Below are 13,475 nucleotides of genomic sequence, written 5' to 3' on the forward strand. Positions count from 1 at the left end.
CGTATATATGTAGAGCTTGTCTTGGTATATGGCTAAATGCTATTTCTAAGGAGAAATTTTGGAAGGACTGCAAGATTTTTCTATGCAACTTTCTATGACTTTTGTTTATATTATACTATAATTGCTTATTAAATGTTATTGAGGATTCCCCCAAATACATGACAATATATTGGTGATTATGGAGATTGTACAGAATGTAGAGTGCTAATACTTTTTCTTCAAAAAGCTTATAATCTGGAAGTAAAATGTGAGCTAAGAATAGAAAATCAAGCTTTTGTAAATGGAGTTGGGTGCTTTTTTTTCTATTTCATTAAGGTCAATTTGAGAAAATACAAAGGTAGGATTGGGATGGAGTGGGACAGGTAGTAGTAACAGAAAGGGGGATATATGATGAGTTTAGAATGCTGTAGAGGAGGAATTCTTAACTTGGGGGGCTGTGAACTTGCTTTTACAAAATATACATATATGTGTGTCTCTCTTATTATCTATCTGTATGCATGTATATATGTATATGTATATGTATGTATGTATTTCAACATAATTTGTTTCCTTTGCAATCCTGCGTATTTTATTTTACGCATTTAAAAACATTATTCTCAGAAAGGGGGCCATAGTCTTAATCAGACTTGCCAAAGGGATCCATGATACAAAAAAGATTAAGAATCTGTGCTGTAGGGCATGAAAGCTTAAAATTAGAAACTGATTATTCTTAGAGTTAAATGGAGGGCTTTGTAGATTTTTCATCTTTTTCATCTTTCAACAAATATTTGAATGGTATACTATATGGAAGTCATTTTTGCCAGTTGCTGTAGAAGATACAGTGCTAAATAAGAGAAAATCGCTGTCTCTTATTATCTAGTAGACCTTATTATCTAAGCAGAAAAGATAAGAAATGTATATAACATGTTGGGTTTTTTAAATTGTTATAGTTATTAAAGTCAAAAGTGATATACAGAGTGCTTTGGAGGTTCAAAATAGGAAGAGATTACTTCCAGTTGAGATGATCAGCAAAGAATTTATGGAAGAGGTGGAATATGAGTTGAGCCTTGAAGGATGAATAGGATTTTAGTAGGTGGAGATGAGTAAGAGAAGAAGCCATTCCAGGTGGAGATTCAAATAGTGTAGAAGTCAAAAACACAAGGTGTATTTGGAGAATGGCCAATTGTCTGGTTTGGATAGAGTAAGAGAAATGTGTAATGGTGCAATCGATAGTGGCAGATAAGGCTGGGATAATAGGATGAGGTTGGTTTATGACAAGCCTTGAATGCTAACCAAAGCCTTCATATTTTATTAACCAGACAATGGGGAACCCTGGAGGCTTTTTAAACAGACTCTTAGTTACATTTATCTTTCGCTTTCCTTGTAATCTCATTTCCATAGCCAAAAAACCTGGGAATTTGCGAACACCTGGGCAGTTATAACCAAATATATTGGTTTCAAACAGATTGTAAACTTCTTGAAGGCAGAGATCATTTTGCTTTTTTCTCTGTTTTCCTAATGCCAACCACAATGCTTTGCACATAGTGGGTGTTTAATAAGTATTTGTTGAATTGAATTGTAACTTGCAATTTGGATTTTGAAACTTTCCCCTAAATTTCTACTCTGAGGCCTCACATTTTCTCCAAAGCTCAGAACATGAGAATTTAGTATCAGAAGAAAGCTGGCAGATAGTTACGATCAGTTTCTAATGTGTGGTGTTTTGTTTTGTTTTGTTCTGTCGTTGTGTTTGAAGTTATATCTGTGAAAATGAGGCTATTCCTGTGCCATCCCATTGGGAGAATGTGAATACTGAAGAACCGTATCAGGTAAGAGCAGAATTTCAGTGCTTAATATGCACAATAGAACCTGTAAAATAATAAAAATACATCACTGAAATTATGCAAACCTGTTTTCCAGCTCATTCCTTTGCACAAGCAAACAAATGAATACAATGAAGTTGCTAATCTCTTTGGGAAAACCGTGGACAGCAACCGAATTAAAAGGATTCAGAGGATCCAGAACCTGGACTTGTGGGAGTTTTTTTGCAGGTGAGATGATTTCTTAGCTAAATCTTCTGAGCATAGTAATAGACTACATGTTTTAAAGGCATGCAAACAAAAATGTTTTAAATGCATTTCATTTTTAAAAATAGCTGAAAAAAAAAAAGAAAGACAAAAGAAATCTTGTTATGTGACTGTGTAGCCTTGCTGTCTTCTTCTTGTTTTGTCCTTATTACTTGGTACTCAGGTTTGTATTTTCCTAACAGTGGATAAAAGTTGTTTGTTTTTTAACTAGGTGAAAAATAGCAAACTGCTTGCAGCATTATGCATCAACATTGCCTGTTGTGATAGTTAAAACTCTAATAAGCACTTCCACCTTTGCAGATGGAGGTAGTACAATTGAAAAAAAATCCATCCTGTCTGAAATTTGGTATTGAAAAAGGAATTTGAGGACCATTGTAGCTTAATTGATGTGATTTTGGCTCTAATTATTTTTATCAATAAATTTCGTTTTGATGTAGAAGACAAACTAATCAAGCAAACTCATAAACCTTCTGCAGTGTTCAGTCCTCCAATTAAGTTAAGCAAAGGGACATAAAAAAAGATTGCAACTGATAGATGATGCATGCAATCTTATGCTTTTATAGTTTACTCTTTTAAAAGCAGAGAAAGGCATATGTTTCAACTTTAATAAGTTCATGCCAATGTTATCTGCTATATTTACCCTGAATTTTATTCAGTGAATTCATTTAATAATAGTAATCTGTGAATATATTGTTTATTTGGCTTTGTTTTCTTCATTATACAGCACTTCATACAAGTCTTTCCATATTTCTTTGAATTCATAATCATTCCTTATGGCACAGTATGATTCATGTGACAAGTTGTTCAACTATTACCTAATCATTGGGTGATTAATTTGTTTCCAGTTTGGGGCTACTAAAAATAGTGATACTATCAGTATTGTTATACAGGTGATATTTTGTTGCTATCAGTAACCTTGGGCTATAAAACTAGTGGTAGAATCAGCATAATTTTCCTTATATAATTCTAAATTATTAAAAACAGTCAACTAAGTGTTTGACTCAGTTTTCTGTGTAAAATTTTAAAAATTAGAGGGCAGAATGTTTTTTTTTTTGTTGAAAATTTTTGTTTTCTTTTGGAGAATGTTCTAAATAATTTCCTATTAGTTGTTTAAGATTTGGATTTGGGGAAATGAAATGGACTGATTCCTACTTACTGAAGGGCAGAAATGTTTTGAGATATTCGAAGATATTAGATCTCAGTTACCTTAAGTGCATTGGAAGTGGCTCTGTAGTTTTCTTAGTGATCTTTTTCAGGTGAAAATAGAAGTCAGATATGGAAAATCACTCCACCGATTAACATTCATCTTGTAAAGAACATAGGACTGGAGATTTAATGACAGTAACCTAACCAATGAATTTCTAGGCTTCAGTTTCCTCATTTGTAAAAGAGGAGTCTGAACTAGATCATATAGTCATAACATTTGAGAATCAGAAGGAATTTCGGTAGCCATCTCGTCCAACTTGTGCATGTAAGGAATACAGATTATAGCCTACTTGATGAATCGTCATCTAACCTCTACTTGAAGACTTCCCAGGAAAGGGAACCTACCACTTCTCAAAGCAGTCCATCCACTTTTGGACAGCTCTAATTGTTAAGAAGCTTTATCTAACCTAAATTTGTGTTTCTGCAGCTTCTACTCATTGCTTTTGGTTCTGGAACCAAACAGAACAAGTGTTATCTCCCTTGCATGTGAAAACTTTCAAATACATGAACAAGACCATCATGTCCCTTGCAGCTTGATATCCAAATATTCTGGTTAATTTTTATTATTTTCATACTAATGTTGTCTAAAATATTTTTTAAAATGGGATTTTGGGATTGTTAATGACAAAACTTTCTTAGTACTAGTATTTTTTCAATGGAACTTGACTTGTAAAAACTTGAGTATGGGTTTGCTTCTATTTGGTAAGTATACAAGCAAATTTCCATATGTCTAAGGTGATCTGAATTGATGTAGACTGTGCCCTTTATTGTCACAACAGTTTATGTGAAATAAGCCATTTTCCAGTTTGTTTTCCATATGTGTTTTCATTTTTTTCTGTGACAATAACTGATCATACCAGCAACCTTGAGTTTTAGAGATTTATTCAACTTTTGATTATGTGATTCCCTTACCTATACAATAGATTTCAAAGCCTCTTCTCCTTTCTTTCCACTTTTTGTATCCTCTGTGGATAAGTCAAAGACTTGTATAAGATGAGCTAATAAATCCTTAATTCAGATTTAACAAACATTTACTAAATGTCTACTCTTACCAGAGCCATTTTATATTTTATGGTCACCTTGGCTAAAAAAAAAATACTAAATACAAAAAACAAAAAACAAACAAAAAATCCTATCATCAACTATATGATAAAAAAAATTTTCCATACATAGGCAGATTTTCATATAGCAAATGTGTTTTCATCTCAGAGCCCTTAATCATGATCTTCAATTGGGTAGAACCTGCTGTAGCTTATATTTCACTGGCATATCCTCTGATATGCTCAGGGTCACTTTTATACAAGTAGGCATCAGAAGGAGACTTTTGAGGATGATTCTGCAATTCAGCACACGTTTACTAAGCATCTGCTATATCCAAGGCATCATGCTACATACTGGGTGTACAAATATGAAAAGTAACAGCACCCTCAAGGCACTTATCTACTAAGTGGCTCATCCTACTGTCAACACATACACCCAGGTCTTTCCCCATTGTTTAAAAAAAAAAAGCAATGCCCTTAAAACCTTCATTGACCTTGCCATCCCATCAAGCTATCATCTCATAGCTCTCTTCACAGACAAAGAGCTAGAAAAAAGCTGTATAATTTCTCACATACTACTTACTTTTCAACCCCTTGTATTTTGGATGTGGACTGCACCACTAGATTGAATTTACTCTCTCCAAGGCTCCCAGTTAGCAGGAAGAAGTCAAATGAAGAAAAGAGGTCAAACAAAATGAAAATGGCCAAGATTAAGACTTTTTGAATCCTCCCAGGCCCACTCTCATTTTAGCTCTACAGTCACAGATATTCAAGAGACTCCTAGTCCACACTTAGTTAGCAGACTGGAACCAGTTACAAAAAGTCTACGTGTGCTCCAAAGTCTCTCCAAGGCACTTCCATTATGTGGCATCCCAGATCTCCTGTAAGCACCTCTTCCACATTGGAAACTGCATCATTGACATTTGGTGCATATGTCCCCATGGAACTAGGATCATACACGTAGAGCTTGAAGGGGAATCTTCAAGTCATTTAAGTCCCTTTCCCTATTTGATAGTAGAGGAAACTGAGGTCCAGAGAATTAAGTAACTTGCCCAGCATAGTGAGTGGCAAAGTGGAGATTCAGAGTCAGGCCCTGTGCTAACAAATCCAGCCATCTTTCCAATTCACCATGCTGTCAAAGCACTATGCCAGGTACTGGGAAGACAAAGATGAAAGAGCCCTTAAGTACTTCATAATCTAATATAGAGAACTAATAATCATATGAATGAGAGTGAGGTAAGTGGATAGCTTAGAGATAGGAGTAAGAGGAGCCTGTTTTTGACTATCTAGCAATCTATTCCATGGCATTGCAACTGCTTAAAGTTATTCCTCAAACTAAGAAATGTCAGAAGATAGGAGATTCTCTCCCTGACTCTCAAAGAAAGGGAAAAGGTAGATTCTGGAAACCACTAGACAATCAAGTCAAATGATTGTGCAATGGACAGAGCGTTGGGCCTGAGTCAGGAAGTCTTGATTCTAAATTTGGCCTCAGACATTTGCTAGCTATATAACCATGGGCAAATCACTTCATCTCTTTCTGCCTTAGTTTCCTTAACTGTAAAATGGGGATAATAATAGCACCTATCTCCTAGGGTTGTTGTGAGAATTAAATGAGACTAATATATGTAAAAGCTCTTAGCATAATGCCTGGTATCTAGTAGGTGCTTTGTAATCCATGTATAAGCATCCCTGTGGGCCACATATTGACTTAGTTTTAAATAATGTAATGTCTATATCTCTTGTATTTTTGTTTACTTTGTCAAATATTTCCCAATTATGTTTTCATCTGATTCAGGCTGTACTCAGGAATGTTGTAGGCTGCATGTTTGACATCTCTACTCTAGAAGTTTTCCAACAAAATTCCATGATTCTTAGTTCATAGAATCATAATATATAGCTCTTTTTTATAAAAAACAAACAAACAAACAAAAACTTAACTCTGACCTAATGGGGATTGACATTTAAAGTAGTATTTCATTTAAAGTTATTGTGTTTGTATATATTCCTGTCATAGATGATGGATGTAGCAAATAGCAACATAAGGCAAACAGTTGCCTTTGCTATGATTGAGCAGTAACCCATTTTTTTTTTGTATGAAATATTCAATCTTAGGAGCATGCAAGGGTATGTAATTTTTATGTCATTTCTTATGTGTTTAAGAGGAGCATATCATTTACTTAAATGTTATATGTCCATTTATGAGTTATATTAAAAATAGGGTCTTCAATTTAATTTCTTTCACACTTTTCTCCTAAATTTGCTTGTTAAGAAAAATTGCTAAAATAGTATCTATATTATGCTTCTATTTGGTGGGCTCTTTTTTGTTTGTTTCATATTTTTAGGAAAAAGGCTCAGCTCAAGAAGAAGAGGGGTGTGCCTAAGATCAACGAGCAAATGTTGTTCCATGGCACCAGCAGCGAATTTGTGGAGGCAATCTGCATCCATAACTTTGATTGGAGGATAAATGGCATCCATGCTGCTGTTTTTGGAAAAGGTAATTATCTAATTCTCAAGATTTCAGTTGCATTTTGAATCCCACAAGGGAGACAATCTTTTTCTATTTTACGTTGTAAACAAGTATTTTGTTTTAAGATCAACCAAAATAATGTCATAAGCACTTCCCATACTTTAAAATATTATATAAATATCAGCTATTGCTATTTTTATTCAAGGTTTTGGTTATCATTGAGCTCAAAGTAACTGTCTTGAGCTCCTGGTTCTGCCCAGAAGCCTATGGTATATCCTTAGAAACATCACTGAGGTATACAGAGATTACTTGCTCTATGTATGAATTAGAAGTAAAATTTACACTCCTTTAACTGATGCAGAAGTGATTCTGATCCTAGTTATCTTGTTAAAAATAGTCATCAAAAAGTATTTATTGGTCAAGTATTGCATGATCTTGTGTCATACTCAGCACAGTGCAAATAGACAGTCCCTGTTTCTTAGCTTATCTGCTAAAACAGGCAACGTTTCGTATGAAGTATATAACAAAACTACACAATTGTAGAGGCAGACAAAGCATTTGCATTCTGCATAAGCATAAATGTAAATGTTATAGAAAGAGAGTATAGAACAAAGCAAGTGATTTGCGTGGTGGTCAAGAACAAGGATAAATGTCAGGAAAGAATCATTCCCTCTCTTTCATTTGGTTTTGAAAGTCTGGCTTCTCCCAGGTATGCAATAAGTCAGCAAGAGATGAGGAGAGAAAACTAAGAACTTTACAATAGTATTTGTGGTCTTTCATTTCTTAATTCTAACTATGTGATATATCTTTTTGTGTATGTGTGAAAAAGACTGTGAGTTTTAGTGGTCTGCATGCTCAGTATGAGTCAACAGCATGATATAGTAGGCAAAAGTATCCCAGAAAACCTCATGCAATTTGTAGGCTACATTGAAAGCCAGTCTGTCCAGAGCAAAGGATTTTGTCTTCCACTGTCTTCTTCCTTGTTCAGACCACATTTGGAGTACTGTTTTCAGTTCTGGGCATCATATTGTTGGTATGTTCCCAGAAGAGTATGACCAGAGTGAAAAGAGGATTAGAGATCTGGTCATTTAGTTGAAAGACTTGAGCATAGTTAGTTTGAATAAGATTTAAGTAAAGAAGAAAGGTGAATGTTGCTGTCCTCATGTATTTGAAGGGTTATCGTGAAGAAGAGAGAACAGAGAGGACAGAGCCAGGATGAAATGTTGAGGGAGGTATACTGATCATGTAGGACCAAATGTCATCTGACTTGTCTTTAAAGTCCTGCATAGTCAGACTGCAGTCTACCTTATTTTAGACTTTCCTACTCCTGGGTTCTAGTCCAACTAGCCTACCTGCTGTTCTAGAACTTGTATTCCACCTATCACTTCCATGCTTTTGCAAAGGTTGTTCTCAATGTCTGGACAACACTTACCAGCTGTGTTACCCTGGGCAAGTCATTTAACTCTGTTTGCTTCAGTTTCCTCATGTAAAATGAGCTGGAGAAGGAAATGGCAAACCACCCCAGAAGAATGCCAAGAAAACCCAAAAAATGGGGTCATAAAGAATTGGACACGACTGAACAACAGCAATAAGCTTTCTTTATGCATCAGCTCGAGTGCCACCTCCCACGAGAATCCTTTTTTGAGGCCCCTCGTTTGTAGTGCTTTCTCTCTTCTCCAGTTATCTTTTTCTTGTGTCTCTTTATGTGTTACTTCAGTGGAATGTAAGGTTCTTGGGGCCAAAAGACTTTTTGTTGTTTTTGGTGTTTTTTATCCCCAGTGTCTAGGACAATGCCTTATATGTGGTAGGCATATTGATCTAAATTGAATGTAAGGAAATGTAAGGAATGTAAGGAAAAGCATCCTGATAATTAAGTGTGTCCAGAAGTGGAATTGGGAGGTAAATTCTTCCTCTTTAAACAGTGGATGGATAACTACTTGTCAGTGTGGTTGTAGATGAGGATTGCCTACATGAACTTGGATAAGTCACTACAGCACCTCTTGTATTCTCTCTTTCTTCATTTGTAAATTGAAAAGATTGAATTAGATAATCTGAAAAGCACCTTTTCAGCTCTTAATTTTTTTTTGTTTCTATGATTCTTGTTCATGTATGGTATGGCTTCTTAGGTAGTTTCCATCTCTGAGGTTATGTGAAGATAATTAGTTGCAAAGCATTCCAGTTAAAATCAGGAAGATTTTTAGAATGCGTAAATGTGTGAAGCCTGGGGAAGAAAGGAGAAAACCAATTCAGAGACTTCATTCCATTCACTTAACAGTAAGGGTCAAAAGATAATACCAATGCTGTAGGGCTTCAAAAATCCCAAAATATATTTGAAGTAGATATTATCTTAGCAATATTGTTTTTATACCCACTCTATTAGAGGATTCTGCTGCTTTAGTCTTTGTATTTTAGCATCAAACCTGGGAAATTTTTTCTCTTTTTGAATTTGAGAGGCATAGCAGATAGAGTGCTGGACTTAGAGTCATTAGATGAGAGTTTGAATTCCATCTTAGACACTTACTAGTGTGATTATGATTAAGTTGTTTAACCTCTCAGAGGCTCAGTTTCATCATTATAAAATGAAGATACTAATTCTTACACTATCTAATTCTCAGAATTATTGTGAGGAAAACAGTGCAAAACCTTAAAGTAAGAGATAAAGAAAGAAAAAAAGAAAGGAAAGAAGGAAATAAGAAAGAAAGGAAGGAAGGAAGAGAACGTACTAAGTGTTTACTATGTGCCAAAGCATGAGCAAACTAGTCCCTGCCCTTAAGGAGGTTACATTCTAATGCAGGAAGACAGTCCATTAAGAGGAACTAAAAAGGCTGGGAAGGGAGGAGAGGCTAGCATGGAAGTGGCTGCAAAGACCTGGGCCCAGGAAATAAGAACCGTGGGTGAAAACCAAGATTCCATGGGGGAGAAAATAGATATAATGGACCAGTCATCAAGTGGGAAAGGCAGGGAAGTGCCATAATTGCCCTATAAATGTGAGTTACTATTTCTTCAGCAGTATTGGCTTTTGAAATTATTTTAGCAGGCAGGTGGCGTAGTAGATAGAACATTGGTCCTGGAGTCAGGAAGCCCTGAGTTCAAATGAGGTAGCTGATTTGATCCTGGGCAAGTCATTTTACTTCTGTTTGCTTCTGTTTCCTCATGTATAAAATGAGGATAATAATAGCATCTACATCCCGGAGTTGTTGTGAGGGTAAGAGGAGATAGTATTTGTAAAGCACTTTGCAAACCTTAATGGGCTATGTAAATACTAAGATTTTTTTTTTTTTTTGCGAAGTACAAAATCCTGTTATTGGTAGACATACTGTTGAGTTCATAGGATCTTAGATTGAGCACTAAAGGGACTTTCAAGGTATATAATCCATGTGCCTCATTTTACAGATGAAAACAAAAGACTCTGGGAAGTTAAATGTCTTTAACTGAGTCAACATTAAGACCCACCCCTCAAGCCATAGTTGCCTCATTTGTGAAATGGTAATAATAACAGTTGTACAACCTACCTAATGTGGCTGCTGTGGGGATCCATGAGGTAGTGCTGGTGTAAAGCTTTGCAAACTTTAAAGTGCTTGGATAAATACGAGCTAGTATTTTCATCCCTGGCACATGGCTACATGTCATTTTTGGAAAGATTTGCAAATAATGAGATTCAACATCTAACCTCAGTCTGTTTTACTGTATATTTACTCCCTTGAAAATCAGAATGTTTTTCCTTATTTCAGTCCGTCTCTAGAATAATGGCGACTTTTTTGTCCTTTTCCCTCAAGGGACCTACTTTGCCAGAGATGCCGCGTACTCCAGTCGCTTCTGCAAAGATGACATGAAGCATGGATCTACTTTCCAGATTCATGGCGTCAACTTGCAGCAGCGACACTTGTTCAGAACATACAAGTCCATGTTCCTTGCGCGAGTGCTCATTGGAGATTACATAAATGGAGACTCCAAATACATGCGTCCTCCTTCCAAAGATGGGAGCTTTGTGAATTTATATGACAGCTGTGTTGATAATACCTGGAATCCAAAGATCTTTGTCGTTTTTGATGCCAATCAGATCTATCCTGAGTATTTAATAGAATTCCACTGATCTGTTTGTCTAAGTGGTGATTATGGATGGTTGTTGCCTCTTTGTGAACGAAGTTGATATATCTGTTATACAGTCCCTAAATGTTTAGTAATCTGACCAGCTTTTGAAACGATGTGAAGCGTGGCTTTTACCTTAAAGGCGCACTGGGCCTTATGTATTTCTTTCAAAGGACTAATTAGGAAATAAATGATACTGTTGCCTTTTAAGAAATAAGGTAGCAAAGAAGCTTATTCAGAGCTGAAATAACAGTCTCACTTAAGCATTCAAAAGTTTTGAAAGTTTACTTGTCTGTTAGCAGAATGTGGTTTTTAAATTTAAAGACTAAAGAATTCCTATATTAAGTCTTTGGAAGAAATACAGATCTTGGCATATATGTACTGTGCTGTGATTTCCAAACTTTTGTAAGAATTTACCCTTTTTAATGTAACTCTCATGTTGTGCTTTGTGTGCTTTCTAGAGAGTGAAGTTGCGAACTGTAGATTAAACAGATGAGAAATAGCCACAGTGCTATCACAGCAGCTGATAGGACTGCCAAGGTGCAGTGTACTACTGTTTCAGATTTCCTTGGAAAAGCATGCTGCAAGGCCCAGACTTGCTTACATCATTCAGTGTTCTCTCCTCCAGCTGAATTGACAAAAGCTGTAGGCCATTGAGTCTATAGTCCATTAACAGCTCCTCTGGAGCTGTCTGCACCAAATCCTGCTGCACAAGGTGTATATCCTGTTCTGAAAAGTGTGACTTTTTAATTTATTGCTCTGAACCCCCTTTTCCCTGTTTGTTTCTTGGAGTGTCTTCTGTGAACTTCTGAGATTTATATCTCTTTCCTACTATTCCCTTGTGATTTATGTAACTTAGTTACATTTGATTCTGTGTGTCTCCTTGTTGTATTAATACAAAGTTTGTAGCACTTTGAAGGTTTGCTATGTACTTGTAAGTAGCAGTGGACAATCTTTTGAAAACTTAGGTACAATTCACAAATCCACTTTATGGAGACCTTTTCTACATTCCATCTATTTTGATATTTCATTATAAGGAAGAGCTGGTGCCAAACTTTTCCTTGAAAACTTTTCTCAGCTCATATGAACGCTTTGAGGGGTTGTTGTTTCTACATTAGCATCATTAGACATTTTCAGCCTGAGGTTAAAACTAACTTTCCAGTAAGATCTGGTCTAATATCCTATGGACTGTCATAGTGTGGGCTGGTAAGGTAGCTAGAAATGAAATGTGTGAAGAGCAAGATTAGTGTTGAGTGATCTTCAGGAATCATATTTTTCCTAAGTTTTTCTAATATCTGACTGCATGTGTAAGCACCACCTAAAAGAAATAATATATGTAGTACCTACTTTGAAACAGCTGCTCAGTGCAGCAAAGCCTTCTGGCCTCAAACTTTTAGACCAATCAGCCTGTTTAGATGAAGTGAGCTAAGAATTGTAAAGGTAATTGTGATAGGGTGAAATGTTGAGGGAACAAACTATGAATGAATCCAGAGATCATTGGGCAGTCATTCTGCATTGACAAAGTGGTGGCTAATTGAGTGAAGGGAGAAACAATATACTGACATTAGGAATTCAGGGTAAGATTGTTTTGCAAAATAAGCAGTTATTTGTGCCCTGAAAAATTTTCTCATTTTCTGCTCTCCAACAAGGTATATCTTTCAACCTCAGGATGAATGCTTTTCCCATTGATTCCATGACCATCAAAATGGAGTAAATAAGGTGGAAGGTTGAGGTCTCCTTTTCCAAAATTGTGTTTAAATCCAGGCTATCTGTGAGCCCAAAGTGGGGTCCCAACAAAGCAGTGCATAGTAACTCTGAGCTTAACCAATTGACTTACATATAGTAACCTTTTTAAAAGAAGGTAAGAAAAGATATGTTGTATCTTGCCTAAATTTGCTGAGAATGCACTGCTATTAATTTTTTGATTGATATATTCTGTTTTCACATGACAGATACTTCCCAATAAATACTCAATCATCACTACAAACAAACTGCATTCCTCAAAGCATGCTATCCGGAACAGGATAAGCCTGCAAGATCATAGCACATGATAGTTTTCATGTTTGTAGTTGTGAACAGACCCAGTTAAACCTGAGTACAGAATCAGAGATTTTTACAAATGTTAGTTCTTGGTTTCCTTTTTTTTTTTCTTTCAAAAATTTGAATTGGGAATTATCACCCACAATTGATATGATGCCTGGACTCATCCATTTACTGTCCTTTTAGTGAAGAAAAGATTGTCCTAAGTTAACAGAATATTTTAAATGTACTTAGTTAAATGGTGTGAATTCTTGTTTTTTGTAGTTTTTCCTTCTTGGAATGTGATGAGATAGAAAGCAAAAGAGTGTGTAGGAAAACATCATTTGATGAAGCTTTTGGTGATGAAATGAGCATATTCTAAAAAGATGAGCACATTTCATGTTCAGAATGTAGATGTTGCTAGTAAGGAATTTGGAGATGTTTTTGTTAGACTAAATAAAGTGGTTTTACACACATTTGTTGAAGCATTCTTTAGTTATTCTTGAGTTTTGTATGTGTGCTGAATTTGTGACTATGAATATATTGTTCCTTTCCTCACCATGCAATATGTAATCTTATCCATTGAGTTCA

General features: G+C 35.7%; 1 protein-coding gene across 4 annotated transcripts in view; it reads left to right on the forward strand.

Annotated features, from left to right (window-relative positions):
• PARP11 (poly(ADP-ribose) polymerase family member 11) overlaps positions 1 to 13,475 on the forward strand; it is a 68,318-nt gene that overhangs the window by 18,556 nt on the left and 36,287 nt on the right. For 3 of the 4 annotated variants that reach the window (XM_021001656.2, XM_021001653.2, XM_021001655.2), the window contains exons 5-8: positions 1,733 to 1,805; positions 1,897 to 2,027; positions 6,652 to 6,803; positions 10,553 to 13,360. In XM_021001656.2, coding sequence (XP_020857315.2) covers positions 1,733 to 1,805; positions 1,897 to 2,027; positions 6,652 to 6,803; positions 10,553 to 10,869 — 673 coding nt within the window. In that variant the 3' untranslated portion in view covers positions 10,870 to 13,360. Of the gene's footprint in view, positions 1 to 1,732; positions 1,806 to 1,896; positions 2,028 to 6,651; positions 6,804 to 10,552; positions 13,361 to 13,475 lie in introns of those variants that run through there. The other variant, XM_078155922.1, reaches the window with a different exon arrangement.

This window comes from Phascolarctos cinereus, unplaced genomic scaffold (genome assembly GCF_003287225.1).
Source record: "Phascolarctos cinereus isolate Bilbo 61053 unplaced genomic scaffold, phaCin_HiC Scaffold_1;HRSCAF=81, whole genome shotgun sequence".
NCBI lineage: Eukaryota > Metazoa > Chordata > Mammalia > Diprotodontia > Phascolarctidae > Phascolarctos > Phascolarctos cinereus.